Raw genomic sequence first — 12,748 nt, 5'->3', positions numbered from 1 at the left:
GCACAGATATGCTACAGCGGCAAGTGCACGATGAATGAAGAACTGCAATGGTCCTTGATCCTCTGGTCTTCCTTCCCTATGCAACACAATGCATGTGGCGAAATCGCGTTGTGCACAATGTGCGTCTGTGAAGCACACCTTCGACAGTAACTTGTCCTTGGCTTTTCGACTTTTGGATATATGGTTCGATCTAGACAATTAAAACGAAATTGCGGCAAAGCCGCCTCGAGAAATATATTGAAATCGATTTAGATTTTAGACGAGTACTCGGCCCAGCCAGGGAAGTAGGCGTACAGGTTGCCAGTGTACTTGGCATCGGCCAGTGCGCTGACAGCCATCCGGGCACGACCGCCGACCTTGGCAGTGGATGATCACATTGCGCTCCGGATCGTTGGGCTTGGGCATATCGAAGCCATACTTGGCCTGGAAGTCGGCGGGAGGCAGGGCAATGGCCTCCTTGATCTCGGAGACAGGCACGTTATGCGCAGTCTTGATATGGCCAGCGGCGAACTCGCCCGGGTTGCGCACATCGATGATCACATACTTTGAGGCATCAGGAGAGACGGACTCGGCGATATCGCGGATCTGTTCGAAGGAGAGGGGCTGGGCAGCAGACGACATGTTGGAAAAGTAGGATGTAAGCACACGAATAAATATAAGGCCTAGTGCAAAGTACACGATGTTGTTCATTACGGAAAGCAAAAAGTATGATTGTAAAGGGAGAGAGCAGGCTTGAGGGCCTCCGCATTCGAAGCCCCCTTTATACCTGCCGGTTTTCAGGGGGTTGCAGGAGTCGAGTTCAGCCAAGGTAAGCACGCAGTCTGTGATGCATGGATTTATAAGCTTTCGGCTTATTTTCCAAATCAAGTCGTACGACTCAGTCAGGAGCCGAAGCATAGCCGCTAGAGCCGAGCTGCGACTCGTGGGTGGCGAAGCATGCTGAACCCAAAAACTTGCCACAACCAAATATGCCCGATGGGCTTCTTGGACTCTGGTCCTTCCTCTGCTGTGCTGTATTTTCCTTACGCATTCTTTCCTTTTGAAATGCCGCCTACCGAGCAGCTGTCAGAGTACGAGCAGCAGCGTTTGGAGAACATCAGGCGCAACCGCGAGATCCTCCAGTCGCTCAACATTGGCGATGGGCCTTTGCTCGGGGCGGCGCCGGCAGTCCGAGGGAGAAAACAGTCAAAAAGCGCAAAAAGACAACTATCAGACGGCCAAAGAATCACACGCCGACACGCCGCTCAAAGAGGATACGTGGTGAAAGCGCAGACGAGGTGACCAAGGCTGAAGAGCAGGTTATCGAGAGCAACGACGCGACCGAGTTCTACCACCTGCCGACAGAGCACTTCTCGACAGATGTCGTGAAGAAGGCGGTGCACGTAGACGGGCACTACACGGGGTGGGTGGAGCCTGGGGTAATGCAGCGGCTTGGGATCAAGGGCAGCGCGACGGAGGCATGGGAAAGCGAGGGCGGCGGAAAGTTTTCGTTCAAGGACCCATTGGGAACCGGCAAGAAGATCAGCAAGAGGGCGCTACCTGCGGGCCAATCCGCAGCCAAATACGTATCGTCGCAGATGCTGAGGAAGAATCCGAATGCGTATTTCTATAGGAACACCGAGCCGGGGGTTGATCAGTGGACAGGTGACTGGACCGATGAGGAGAGGGACTTGTTTATAGAGACGGCGACGGAGTTTGGGTGCGGCGACAAGTGGGGGTTGTTCTCGACGTATATCCCGCACCGTGTCGGGTACCAGTGCAGCAACTTTTATAGGCAGTGCATTATCCCAGAGGGCTGGGTCATCGACGACAACTACCGCCTGGACAGTGGGGGCAAGGCCGTGTATGTCGGAAACCACAAGCGGAGGGGTGCAAAGTAAACTGCCATGTATAGGTCTACTTTCTTTTTAATAATGTTTGAGATGGCAGACACATGGAGAGCTTACTGCGAAGGATAGATCCTGAATTGGTACAGAATGACAAAGTGGATGATGCACGGGACCAAAGCACCCAGCAGCCAGGGCACGTACGGCGCCAGGTAGTGCGGGTCGAGCGAGACCACCAGAATGGCCAGCGCATATGTGACGTTTGCGATCAACGACAGAATGAACAGCCAGATCGATAGGCCCTCGACGCTCTTGCGCTGGTAGTTCTGGATAGCCTGCGGCACATAGGACATGATGTAGACAATGGCTGATACAGTGCCCATAGGCCTGGGCGATGATCTGCTTGACAGGGCGACGGGTCCACAGGCGGGGATGCCTGGGGCTGTCTCGTGGTGGTTCTTGACTACGACAGTCACCAAGCCGCCTACTGCAAGCAGGCCAAGGAACAATGCAACGACAGGCTGGCACGTGACGCTGCTGGTGCCACGGCAGGTTTTCAGTCACGAGCGTGCTATCATGTCCGTCGGCGTCCGAGCCATCAATCGGCTCGTACCCCTGGTAATCCACAGCCCCAGAGCCATGCTCGTTGCCGATGAGCGCGCTGTGCACCGCCGCACCCGTCTCTGCATCCTCCTCTCCGCTTTCCGCGCTGCTGCTTGTTCACCAGGTGGGCATTGTAAAAGATGCGGTAGTAAAACGTCTGCGACAGCAAGGTGACGTCCACCAGGATATAGTACGAGCCGATGAGGATGGTGGACAGCACCAGGTTCTGCATGACGGCGCCGGTGATGTTGAAGAGATCACCAACAACCCAGGCAATATTCATCATAGTGCTGACGCCCTCGCCGCTCTTGCGCCTGTAGTTGAGCCATATTTGTGGGAACATGACAACCACCCAGCATGAAAGCGAGATGTACCCGATAATGTCGGATGGCAGTCTGGTTCAGACCTTCGGTACCGGCGGCAGAGTCCATGGGCAAGGATTGAAGGGGGCAGAGGTACGGTAGAAATAGAGAAACAAATAAAGTATAGCGGGTCCGCTGGGAAGAAAAAGTATGATTGCTTTTGCTGTGCGCATGCCCTAGATACCGCTTTCCAAAAAATTTTGCCACTTCCATCGCCGCGCCAGACGCATTGTGATTTCCTCCCGTAAATTCTGTGCCTGAATAGCGCATGGAATGGTGCCTCTGGTGGCCGGGCCGGGCCGCAGTGATTGGGTGGCTCCAGGGCATGTGTTGCGACCAGCAGAAAATTAACGTACGACCGGCCGCATCGACCCCTTTCCTCCCTCTTGCGCTTGTCAGCTCTCACAAATAAAACCTTTCTCTCTTGCGAAAAAAGCGAGTGTTTCGTGCTCTTGTCTGTTATTTCCACACTGCACTGTTCTAATATCCCCTGCCCTCCACCGCAAGGCGCTTTCCTCACCTTGTAATTTCTTACACTTGCTCTCAGTTGGCGTGCTTTCTGTTCTGGAGCAATTGCGCATTTCATTTCCGCTCTATGTGCCCTTGAACATTGGTCTGTTCTGCTCGTCTGACGATTTGAAACTTGTCGAGGAGCGCAGATTCGCATTGCACACGCGCGCACTTTTAACCGACGACTCAATACACAGCAGAGACTGGTGATAGCCATGAGCCAGCCGCCGGGAGCTGTCATTTCAGAAAACCACGTCGACACGAATGGCCACCCGGTTCCGTGGAGCAGGGAGTCTGTCGTTCGATGGGCCCGGGACAACCACTTTGAAAAGTTTATCCCCGCATTTCTTCGTAAGTTGAACTCCCCCGCACGCATTCATGCTCCCAGGTACTCGGTATTCAGCGCTGGTCCATTAACCTAAGGCTGTCGGATATTAAATTATTCTTAGGGCGTGGCATATTTGCCGAGCGGTTCTACTCTCTGGACATTGACAGTCTGAAGGCAATGAATGTGCCGGGCGCGCTGTTTCGGGACTACGTGCAGCTTAATTCCGCCATATACAGGATAGTCGCCAGCAGCCACCTGCCGGACGCGCGTACATCGAACGAGGGCACGCTGCGGAACCAGCAGCACAAGCCATTGCCACCCACGCCCCAGGGCACCGAGGCTCCAGTGTTGCTGAACCAGGCAGGGCAGCCAGTACAGCAATTGCACTGGCAGCAGGGCCATTCGCGGCCACCGCCACCAGCACAGCCGCAGCAGCAGACAGTGCGACCACGACCGCAACCACGGCCACAACCACCACCACAACAACAGCAAATACGGCCAGCACAACAGCAATTGCGGCCAGCACCGTTGGCTCATAGCCAGGCATTTGCCATGCCGGTGCGCCCACAGCAACCACCACCACAGCCACGACCTATTCAGCAGCAGCCGCAGCTGAATCAGCATACAAATTCGCATATTCTCAACCGGCCACTGCAGCCACTTCGACCACCACCGCCATCATGGATGATTCGCAGAGACAGTCCACAGTTGCCGTCACAACAACAACACCAGCAGATATCAGCACCCAATCAATCGCCACCACAGCAGAGACCCCGGCCACAATTTATGAGACCGCCACCACAGCAACAGCAGCATCCGTTCTCGCAGCCTCCGCCCCAGCAGTCCATCTGCAATGGACTCCTAGTAGTGGAGTGCAAGCGAGGCCAGTCCACTTGACAGCATTACCTAACCCAGCAGTCTTAACAGCACCGCCGCATCCACCGCCACTAGCACCACAAGCACCCCCCAGCACCACAAGCACCACCAGCACAGCAACAGACACTATCTACGCCCAATGTCCCTACCGTAGCAGGTGGACCGTGGGTTGCGGCCCAGTCCCAGCATGCCGCTGCTGGTTCAGCAGCCGACCAAAGAGGACGCAGCCGAAACAGAGTCAGTCCGTAGCAATGCTCCTGTAAATGCACCAAGCAGTACTCAGCAGGTACCATTCGCAATCAACACCGGTGTAGCAGTGCAGCGGGATAATATTGGGTATGGCACATCGGCAGCGACTCGCCCATGGACATCACGGACAGCCTAATTCACCACGGTCGCCGTACCGCGACGGCCAGTATTCCGGCGATCGATCGGCTCGCTACGGCGGCGGTTCGGGATATCGCAGCCGAAACAGTGCGCACGTAGAAGACTGACGAATTGCCACTGGTGCGGCCAGGACAAACGACCTTGGGGGGTGCCCAGCCAGCCACAGCAGCAGCAGCACCAGCAGCACCAACAGCAACACATCAGCACATCAGCAACAACAAGGGTCGCAGCGGCGGACGCCAGCAAATGTCAACAACTTGCCATACCAGCCCAGCGGAGTACGTAGGCGCAGCCAGCTGTCAGAGCCAGGCGGTGATGATTATCTCCTATGTGGACCCTAAAGGTGAGCTGCACGTGTCGCCAGCCAACAGCCCACTGACACCACCGGTGACGGCTGCTGGCGTGTTCCGCCGAGGATCGGGGTCGAATAACGGCGTGCAGCATATGGCCAGAAGCGGCGTGAATCCGTCAGCGATGCCCCAGCCGGCCCGGTACCACGGCACGAACCAGCCGCATTCGCCGTATTATGCACACGGATCTGCATCATCGCCCATGTTCAATTACCGCGGAGTCACTGCACCAGCGACACGGACCGCATACGCGACCACGTCGCATGGATCGCGGTATTCGGCAGGTGAAGCCAGCGCCAGCGCAACAGTCGGACCGGCATTTCTGGGTAGCGACCCAAATGCTCCTCGCCAGCACTACCCTGCAGGCCATGCCCGGCCTGGGGTACGTGGCATGTTTGAGCCGGTGGTGACTGCGGCGCCGACTAGCGGAGCGTGGTCGCCTGCCCAGGTTCCGGTGACTACACGGCCAATGTCAGCCACAACGCCGTCTAGACGGACGTCGATATCGCCAGTACTCACTGCGCTGCAGCCAGCAGGCTACCACATTGCCAATCTACCCGACGATGGTGATTCAGGATTCGTCTGATTCATCAGAGAACGAGTTTGGCGGGCCGCGGGTTGTGCGAGTATCGTTCCCGAGACTCAACGACGCAGCTGGTGTTCCCAATATTAACACTGCTGTTAGTCGTGGAGTGCGGCCAGCATCTGACGTGGTGGCGACGCCGTTGTCTGGTGGTCAATGTGTCGCCCAGTGCGCTCGATGTATCGGCGTCTCCGAGTTCAGTCAGCGAGTCCGCGCGCAGCATTGCATCGCCACACACTGCCAAAACCCCTACTGTCCAAGAGGACCTGCCGTCGCCACAGGGTCGGGCCGAAAGGACGGGCAAGGGCGCTCTAGACATGTCGCAGGAGAAGCTACTGTCGGCGTTTGGCGCGGATCTGGGCGATCTATCGAGTAGGAGGCCAGCGCACCTGCGCCATTCAAAATCCCCGTCACTGCCGATTTCCCTGAGTTCGTTTAACTCGTCATTGCATGGTTCGTCCGAGGATATGGCCAGGAAACCTCAACACCCACTGCAGCAGGAACAGCAACCATCCCCCGATGCCGGTGCCAGCAGCCGACTGGTCGGTGTGGGATGCAGAGGAGATTGAGGGCGACGAAGGCGAATCTGCTGCCAGTAGCGATGAGGATTTGATGGGCAACGCAGACCCAGTGGTGCCGTCGCCCGAGTCGGTGGAGTTTGATGCTGAACCGCTGGTATTTGATGCAGAGTCGATAGTGACATTCGATGCAGAAGAGGTTAGTGAAGGAAATGACGGGGGCGAGCCGTGCAGGACCTCAGAGGATTCGCTTGCGTCAGACTACGACCTCATGGGCAATGCTGACGAGGTTCCCGAACAGTCAGCTCTAACAGAGTCGGCCAGCCGGCACAGCAATGGCGCTCTGCCGATAATCGTTTTTGATGCGGCAGAGGTTGAAGAGAGCGAGGATGCAGACAACGCCAGTGATGCTGGCTCGGATGCGTCATCTGTGCACATTGATGCATATGATGCCGATCCGGTTGTAGCGCCGCTAACAGCAGATACACCCGGTGTCTCGGCCCTGCCGGTGCCTGTTTATGCATGGAATCCAGCGCGGCAGGCACATGTCGGCACTGGGAAGGCACGGAACGCAGGAGCAACTTGCAGCAATGGCAAATTCGCAGAGCCAGCCGGCGGCTGTGCATTCGCCGCACTTTTTGCCAGGGCATCTGCCATTCATGTCCTCCAATAAGTCCGCTGGCAATAGCGAGCTAGCGGCAGAGGCGGCATCCTCAGGGTCGGCGTTCAAGGTGAAGGGTGTCCGTCATGTGCTATCGTATGGGGCGGATATCGACAAGATGGCAGCTACTCTGCTGTCATCGAAGAGCAAATCGGCGAGAATCACTGCAGCCAACATTGCTGCAGCCATGGAGCAGCAACAACAGCAGCAGCAGCAACAACAGCAACAACAGCAGCATGCTGAGGATGTTTCTCCATTGGACACCGACCAGCCTGCTACTATTGCTTTCTTGGCATCGTCACCAACCGCGGTTTTGCCCAGACCTCGCAAGCCAGGAGCTGCGAATGAGAAGGACAGGCATTCTAGTCGGATTTCAGGATTGTTTGGGTTTGGGCAGCGCACGTCCAAGCATCAGACACAAGCCCAGCAGGCAGGCGGCAGTCTGCGTGTAGTCACCGATCTACAATCTCTACGCGGAGCTTCTTCCAATGGCAGCCAGACCGTCAACACCTCAGTGGCAAACCATGCCAGCATCAACACCGGACCGTCCTCATCAGACAGCCAAAAGAAGAGCGGCTCACCGTCGACGGTTTCACGGCGCTGGCGCTTCCCGTTCCAAAAGGCACGTCCGGCAATTCCTATTGAGGACGCCGACGCGGCAGCAGCCAGCGATCAGGGTGGCAACGACAGCGAGGCTGCTACTCCATCGCCGCTAGACACAGCTGCCAGGCGCACATTGCGGCAGAGCAGATACCGTGCAGGCACAACCAGCGACATCGAGTCGCCGCAGACAGCCAGCAGCGCAGCAGCGCAGCTGTCGGCAAGCCAGTCGCGGCCCTACAGCATGGTAGAGAGTGGCAGCAGCGCCGTCAGCCCTGCATCGGCGACCACCACTGGCAGCGGCAGCAGCAGTGGTACATCTCGCGGCCTCCGCCAGGCGCCGCCGCAGCTAGCAACCTCGAAGAGCTTCCTCAGCACGCAGAGCTCTAGCTCGCAGCGGGCGCGAGCCATGCATATGCTGCAGAGCACGTCGCCGATTTCGCCGCTAATGGGGCATATGCTGAAGCCGCGGCGGCGGTCGAGTGCAACACAGGCGCTGGATGAAGCCGAGAGCAGCGGGTCGTCGATGCGGATTGTGCTGGCCAAGCGCGAGCGTGACCGTGGGTTTATGCCCGTGAATATTAACGGGCTGATTTCAGGCGCTGGCATCGTCGAAAAGATCGTCAGCTCACTATACGCCGACACATCACACGTGCCGCCGCCGCCGCCGCCGCCTGGCGGGTGGTCCATGTCACTGCAGATGAGCGACGGGTCAGTGAAGCGCATTGGCTCGGAGGGCGAGCTGTGGATGCACTGCGTGCACGCAAAGACCGACACACCGGTGGTAGTAATCCTGAATGATCCAGTTGCTGACGAGGCGGGTACATTGTACAAAGCCAGCTCGTCTGGCGCGGAGCACCACATTATTCCAGCTAGCAAGGCTGGGTCGAAGCAGCGGCTGGTGCTGGCAGTCACAGGCGGCGAGCGGTCGTCGTCGGGGTCCGACTCCGAGGTGCAGTCAGCGTTCCCGTTCAATCGCACACCATTCATGCAGTCGCCAGTGGTAAATGATGGTTCGAGCAACATGCTGCCGCTGGTGACGACGAATCCGTCGCATATGCGCGAGGTGATGTCGCCAGGCAGTGACGTGTCATCGCCCAACACGGCTGGATCGTCGAGCCAGTCGTTTGCTACAGCAACGTCGCACTTGCCACTAACTCACCGCATCGAGTCGTCAGCGCCTGATATGCCTGTGGGTGGGGGCGCAGAAGCTTCTGGACAGTCGCCAGCGCAGCCCGAGTCGTGGACGCTGATGTTTGTTAACAAAGAGTTCTCTGCTACCAAGAAGGAGCCTGCAGAGACGGAAGAGCCTGTAGAGACGGAAGAGCTGGAGGCAGAGCCAAGCAGCGCCGGACTGGCGATCGGGTCATTTGTCAGCTCTGATTCGGGCCCGGTGCTTTTGACGCAGAGCCAGCTTGTGGCAGCGACCAAGGCAGCCGACCAAGAGGGGAAGGAGGAAGAGATGGCCCGGCGCTCGATTTTGTTTGACGCGGAGTCGATCGAGGGGGACGGCGAGGAGGATAGTGGCGATGACGCTAGCTCGTTTGGTGGCGATTTGTGGGACCGCTCCGAGTCAGAGGACGAGGCGGCAGATGACAGGGACAGGTCGACGAGCGAGAAAGAACCTAAGGGTAAAAGCAAGAGGGAGCGCCCGCAGAGCAACTTCAAGTTCACGCCCGGCATGCGCAAGGCCCTACTGGAGCGCCAGCCTTCACGCAACCTGCGCGACCGTCCGACAGCCGATGCCATTGGCGAGCACCTCGACCGGTGGTTCCCTGACCACGACCTTGACAAGCCGATCATCCAGGCAGTGCCAATCGACAGCGGGCTGTTGCCATCACAGGAGCTGAACATCATTGTCGATGACGAGGCGGCTGGCAGCAGCAACAGCAACAACAACAGCAGCAACAGCAAGTCGAGCGCGCGGCAGTCGCTGGAGATGCTGGTCAAGAACCGGCAGGTTAGCGAGGTGCGGGGGGCAGCGCTAGGGCGGCGTAAGAGCGTGCGGATGCTGGTGCAGGAGACGCGGCAGAGGCGGCGCAAGTCGAATCTGTCGACTGAGCTGGCCGAGCACCCGCTGCCACTGTCGCATAAAAGCTCGCTGCTGTCATTGGTGTCCACCAGCGAGGCAGCATCGGTTAATTTGGGCGCCAATTCCGAGGGCTTCTTGGAGGAAGACAGCAGGTCAGTGTATTCTCTGCCACAGGCTATTGTCAGGCGCAAGTCGACAAAAATGTGGGGGTGCATTCCAGAGGAGGTCCGCCCCCGACGGCACCGGGCCAGGCAGATCGCCGGTGTTACCTCGGCGGCAGCGGCGGCGGCGCCAGAGATGCCCCAGCATAGCAACGATACACTGATTGGGTCGTCGTCGTCGACGGTTGCAGCGGCAGCCGCGGCTAATGCCGACGAATCGGGCGCCTATGAGGGCGAGACGATCTCGCCGTCGTCGACGACGTCGACGGGCAATAATGCCAGTGGTCAAGTCAATGTGGAGATTGTGCGGCGCGCGCTGTCGTACCTGCGCAAGCCCGCGGCGGACCCGCAGGCAGAGAAGGCCATTGTCGAGGCGGCGATCAAGAGCGGCGACCACAGAGCTGTGGGGTCGACCCGGGCGCAGTTTGTGCATGAGCGCGACCGGCTGCGCGGGCTGCCCAAGGCCACGGAGCTGTGGGATGCGCTGCCCGAAGCGTCGTCGTCGTTGTCATCGTCATCATCGGTCAAGGACGCGGTTAGCTCGCTGTTTGCCAAGTGCGGGCTGCCGCTGACGCAGATCAAGATCCAGTGGATCAAGGGCCAGCTGATCGGAAAGGGCTCGTTCGGGCACGTCTACGTGGCTATCAATGCTGCGACCGGCGAGGTCATAGCTGTGAAGCAGATTGCGCTGCCCAAGTTCCTGTCGCCAATGTCCGATGAGTCGGCTGCGGGCGGTAGCAGCGCCAGTGGTGGTGGGGCTGGCAGCGACAAGGCGGGCATGGAGGAAGCGATTCGCATGATGCACACGGAGGTGGAGTTGCTGAAGGACCTGGACCACGAGAATATCGTGCAGCTCCTGGGGTTCGAGATCACAGGTGGGCTGATGAGCATGTTCCTCGAGTACGTGCCCGGCGGCACGGTGCACTCGCTGGTGCAGCAGCACGGGCCGCTGCCCGAGCCCGTGGTCCACTCGTTCCTGAGGCAGATTGTGGCCGGGCTGCAGTACTTGCATGACCGCGGCATCCTGCATCGGGACATCAAGGGGCCCAATATTCTGGTAGACGAGACGGGCACCTGCAAGATTTCGGACTTTGGCATCTCGCGACGCGTGGACTACGACCCAGTGAGGCAGCAGGCAGCGGACGACAAGAAGAAGCAGCAGAAGAACCTGCGGGCAGTGGGCACGGTGCCGTTTATGGCGCCCGAGGTGGCTCGCAAGCACGTGTATTCGGCTGGGGCAGATATCTGGGCGCTCGGCTGCGTGACGCTGCAGATGTGGTCGGGGCAGCAGGCGTGGGCTGGGTACCAGGAGCCTCAGATCTTCTTCAAGCTGGCCAATGGGCTGGCGCCGCCGTTCCCCGATGATCTGACCGAGGCGGGGTTGGAGTTTTGCAAGCGGTGCTTTGTCAGCACGCCCGATAAGCGCGCGGCAGCCGCGGAGCTTGCGGACATGGAGTTTGCGCAGGTGCCGAATGACTATGTGTATCCGTACACGAGCTAAGGGGTGGGAGCTGTTTTTTTTCCATGGGGGGTTTTTTTTTGTTGCAATATCAGCAATCGCATATCAATTGGCCGGCTAACTCGCATAGCCCAATTGTGTTTATGCCAATACGAGTGCGTGGTTTCTCTGTTCAGAGTTCGTTTGCGCAGAGGTCACTGGCATCCCTATTTTTTTCCACTATGCGGTGAGTGAAAAAAAAAAAAAAGGAAAGGGAGGCAGGGGAGCCACAGTGGGACGTGATGGCAAGCCGTGTGACCTGACGGTACTCTCTGGACGATCAGGCCAGGTGAGGAGGGGGATGGGTGGAGTAGGGAGAGAGAGAAAAAAAAAAACGAATTTCAAATAGGCGTGGAGGGTTTTTAAAACAAGGGGTGTTGACGGTTTTTCTTTTTTGCTTTCGTTTTTTGCTTTCTAGCTTCTCCTTGTTTTCATTTGCTTTGCAGAGTTCTTTCTCCTGCCCCTTCCTTCTTCTTTAAAAGTCTATAATTCGTGGGTTATTTGCAATGTCGTTGTCGGCTTCGTCGTCAAACAAGGAGCTTGTGAGGCGCATGGTTGTGCTGGGATATCGTGGAGTAGGCAAGTGATAGTGGGGGCGCGGGCTGAGCAGGCGGAGCTGGGTCTCAGTGCCAGTGTAACTAATAGCGTACATGTAGGCAAAACGTCGGCTATCCACCGGTTCCTCGAGGACGAGTTCATTGAGATGTACTATCCGACAGTGGAGCTCGTGCACGACCAGAAGATCTCGGTGGGCGGCGTAGAGTACGAGGTGCATATTATCGACTCTGCGGGCCAGGTAAGTTAACAATATCCTTTGCTTGATTGTTTTTTTTTTCTCACACTAGCCGGGCCATTTTTTTATTTATTTATTTTTTATTGATAAGATGTTTTGTTTGATATTAGGACGAGTTTTCGCTGCTGGACACACGGTACGCAGTGGATATTGACGTGTACGTGATTGCGTTTTCGGTGGTGGCGCGCAAGAGCTTCGAGATGGCGCGGATAATCCGCGACAAGATCCTGGATCTGACGGGCACCGAGTCGGTGACCATGGTGCTGGTGGGCAATAAGATTGATCTCAAGGACCAGCGCACGGTCACGTACGAGGAGGCCGAGGCGCTGGCCAAGGAGTTCGGGTGCCCGTATATCGAGACGTCGGCCAAGACCAACAACAACATCAGAGAGCTGTTTGTCAAGTCGGTCTCGGAAACCACCAAGCAGGAGGGCGAGGCGGCGGAGAACACCGAGGGCAGCAAGTGCGTTATTATGTAAACTAGAAAGCCGCCCACGGAAAAGGCAAAAGGCAAAAGGCAAAAGGCAGACGGCGTTTTGTCTTTTGTGGAGGGGCGGGCGGGCTTGCATCGCGAGCGCGGGATTTCTAGTTGTTATGTAAATGAACTACAAAAGAAAACAACAGGTCCCGTTTGTTTGGAAGACGCTTTGCGTGATTACC

General features: G+C 57.5%; 9 protein-coding genes across 9 annotated transcripts; 5 read left to right on the top strand and 4 right to left on the bottom strand.

Moving 5' to 3' along the window:
• Positions 1–248: 248 nt before the first annotated feature.
• On the bottom strand, positions 249–621 carry DL89DRAFT_254780 (uncharacterized protein; the record flags this gene model as incomplete). Its single annotated transcript, XM_040885298.1, is given in 2 exon segments — positions 249–356; positions 376–621. The coding sequence occupies 2 exon segments, from the start codon at positions 619–621 to the stop codon at positions 249–251; spliced, it is 354 nt and encodes a 117-aa protein (XP_040748240.1).
• A 423-nt stretch (positions 622–1,044) lies between these two features.
• DL89DRAFT_290458 (uncharacterized protein) lies at positions 1,045–1,880 on the top strand (the record flags this gene model as incomplete). The annotated part of the gene is made up of 2 exons (XM_040890083.1): positions 1,045–1,167; positions 1,251–1,880. 2 exons carry the CDS (start codon positions 1,045–1,047, stop codon positions 1,878–1,880), a joined length of 753 nt encoding a protein of 250 aa, XP_040748239.1.
• A 62-nt stretch (positions 1,881–1,942) lies between these two features.
• DL89DRAFT_220119 (PQ-loop-domain-containing protein) lies at positions 1,943–2,817 on the bottom strand (the record flags this gene model as incomplete). The annotated part of the gene is made up of 3 exons (XM_040884432.1): positions 1,943–2,363; positions 2,391–2,509; positions 2,551–2,817. Coding segments are annotated over 3 exons (807 nt in total), but the record flags the coding sequence as incomplete, so codon positions are not given.
• Positions 2,818–3,232: 415 nt separating this feature from the next.
• On the bottom strand, positions 3,233–3,642 carry DL89DRAFT_264816 (uncharacterized protein; the record flags this gene model as incomplete). The annotated part of the gene is made up of 1 exon (XM_040886388.1): positions 3,233–3,642. A coding segment is annotated over exon 1 (235 nt), but the record flags the coding sequence as incomplete, so codon positions are not given.
• Positions 3,643–3,761: 119 nt separating this feature from the next.
• Positions 3,762–4,376, bottom strand: DL89DRAFT_26191 (uncharacterized protein). The gene has a single exon (XM_040885858.1). It carries the CDS (start codon positions 4,174–4,176, stop codon positions 3,847–3,849), a length of 330 nt encoding a protein of 109 aa, XP_040748236.1. The 5' UTR covers positions 4,177–4,376; the 3' UTR covers positions 3,762–3,846.
• Positions 3,994–4,856, top strand: DL89DRAFT_26218 (uncharacterized protein). The gene has a single exon (XM_040885865.1). The coding sequence runs from the start codon at positions 4,310–4,312 to the stop codon at positions 4,766–4,768; it is 459 nt and encodes a 152-aa protein (XP_040748235.1). The 5' UTR covers positions 3,994–4,309; the 3' UTR covers positions 4,769–4,856.
• A 241-nt stretch (positions 4,857–5,097) lies between these two features.
• DL89DRAFT_26095 (uncharacterized protein) lies at positions 5,098–6,067 on the top strand. Its single transcript, XM_040885827.1, has one exon. It carries the CDS (start codon positions 5,139–5,141, stop codon positions 5,826–5,828), a length of 690 nt encoding a protein of 229 aa, XP_040748234.1. The 5' UTR covers positions 5,098–5,138; the 3' UTR covers positions 5,829–6,067.
• A 3,218-nt stretch (positions 6,068–9,285) lies between these two features.
• On the top strand, positions 9,286–11,298 carry DL89DRAFT_219714 (kinase-like protein; the record flags this gene model as incomplete). Its single annotated transcript, XM_040884406.1, has 5 exons — positions 9,286–9,414; positions 9,565–9,710; positions 9,789–9,900; positions 10,354–10,531; positions 10,586–11,298. 5 exons carry the CDS (start codon positions 9,286–9,288, stop codon positions 11,296–11,298), a joined length of 1,278 nt encoding a protein of 425 aa, XP_040748233.1.
• A 318-nt stretch (positions 11,299–11,616) lies between these two features.
• DL89DRAFT_26100 (ras-domain-containing protein) lies at positions 11,617–12,683 on the top strand. The gene is made up of 3 exons (XM_040885830.1): positions 11,617–11,874; positions 11,952–12,091; positions 12,199–12,683. Exons 1-3 carry the CDS (start codon positions 11,802–11,804, stop codon positions 12,565–12,567), a joined length of 582 nt encoding a protein of 193 aa, XP_040748232.1. The 5' UTR covers positions 11,617–11,801; the 3' UTR covers positions 12,568–12,683.
• The last annotated feature ends 65 nt before the right edge of the window (positions 12,684–12,748 follow it).

This window comes from Linderina pennispora (genome assembly GCF_002104995.1).
Source record: "Linderina pennispora strain ATCC 12442 chromosome Unknown DL89scaffold_1, whole genome shotgun sequence".
Taxonomy (NCBI): domain Eukaryota; kingdom Fungi; phylum Kickxellomycota; class Kickxellomycetes; order Kickxellales; family Kickxellaceae; genus Linderina; species Linderina pennispora.
This window is presented reverse-complemented; position numbering and strand designations above follow the sequence as displayed.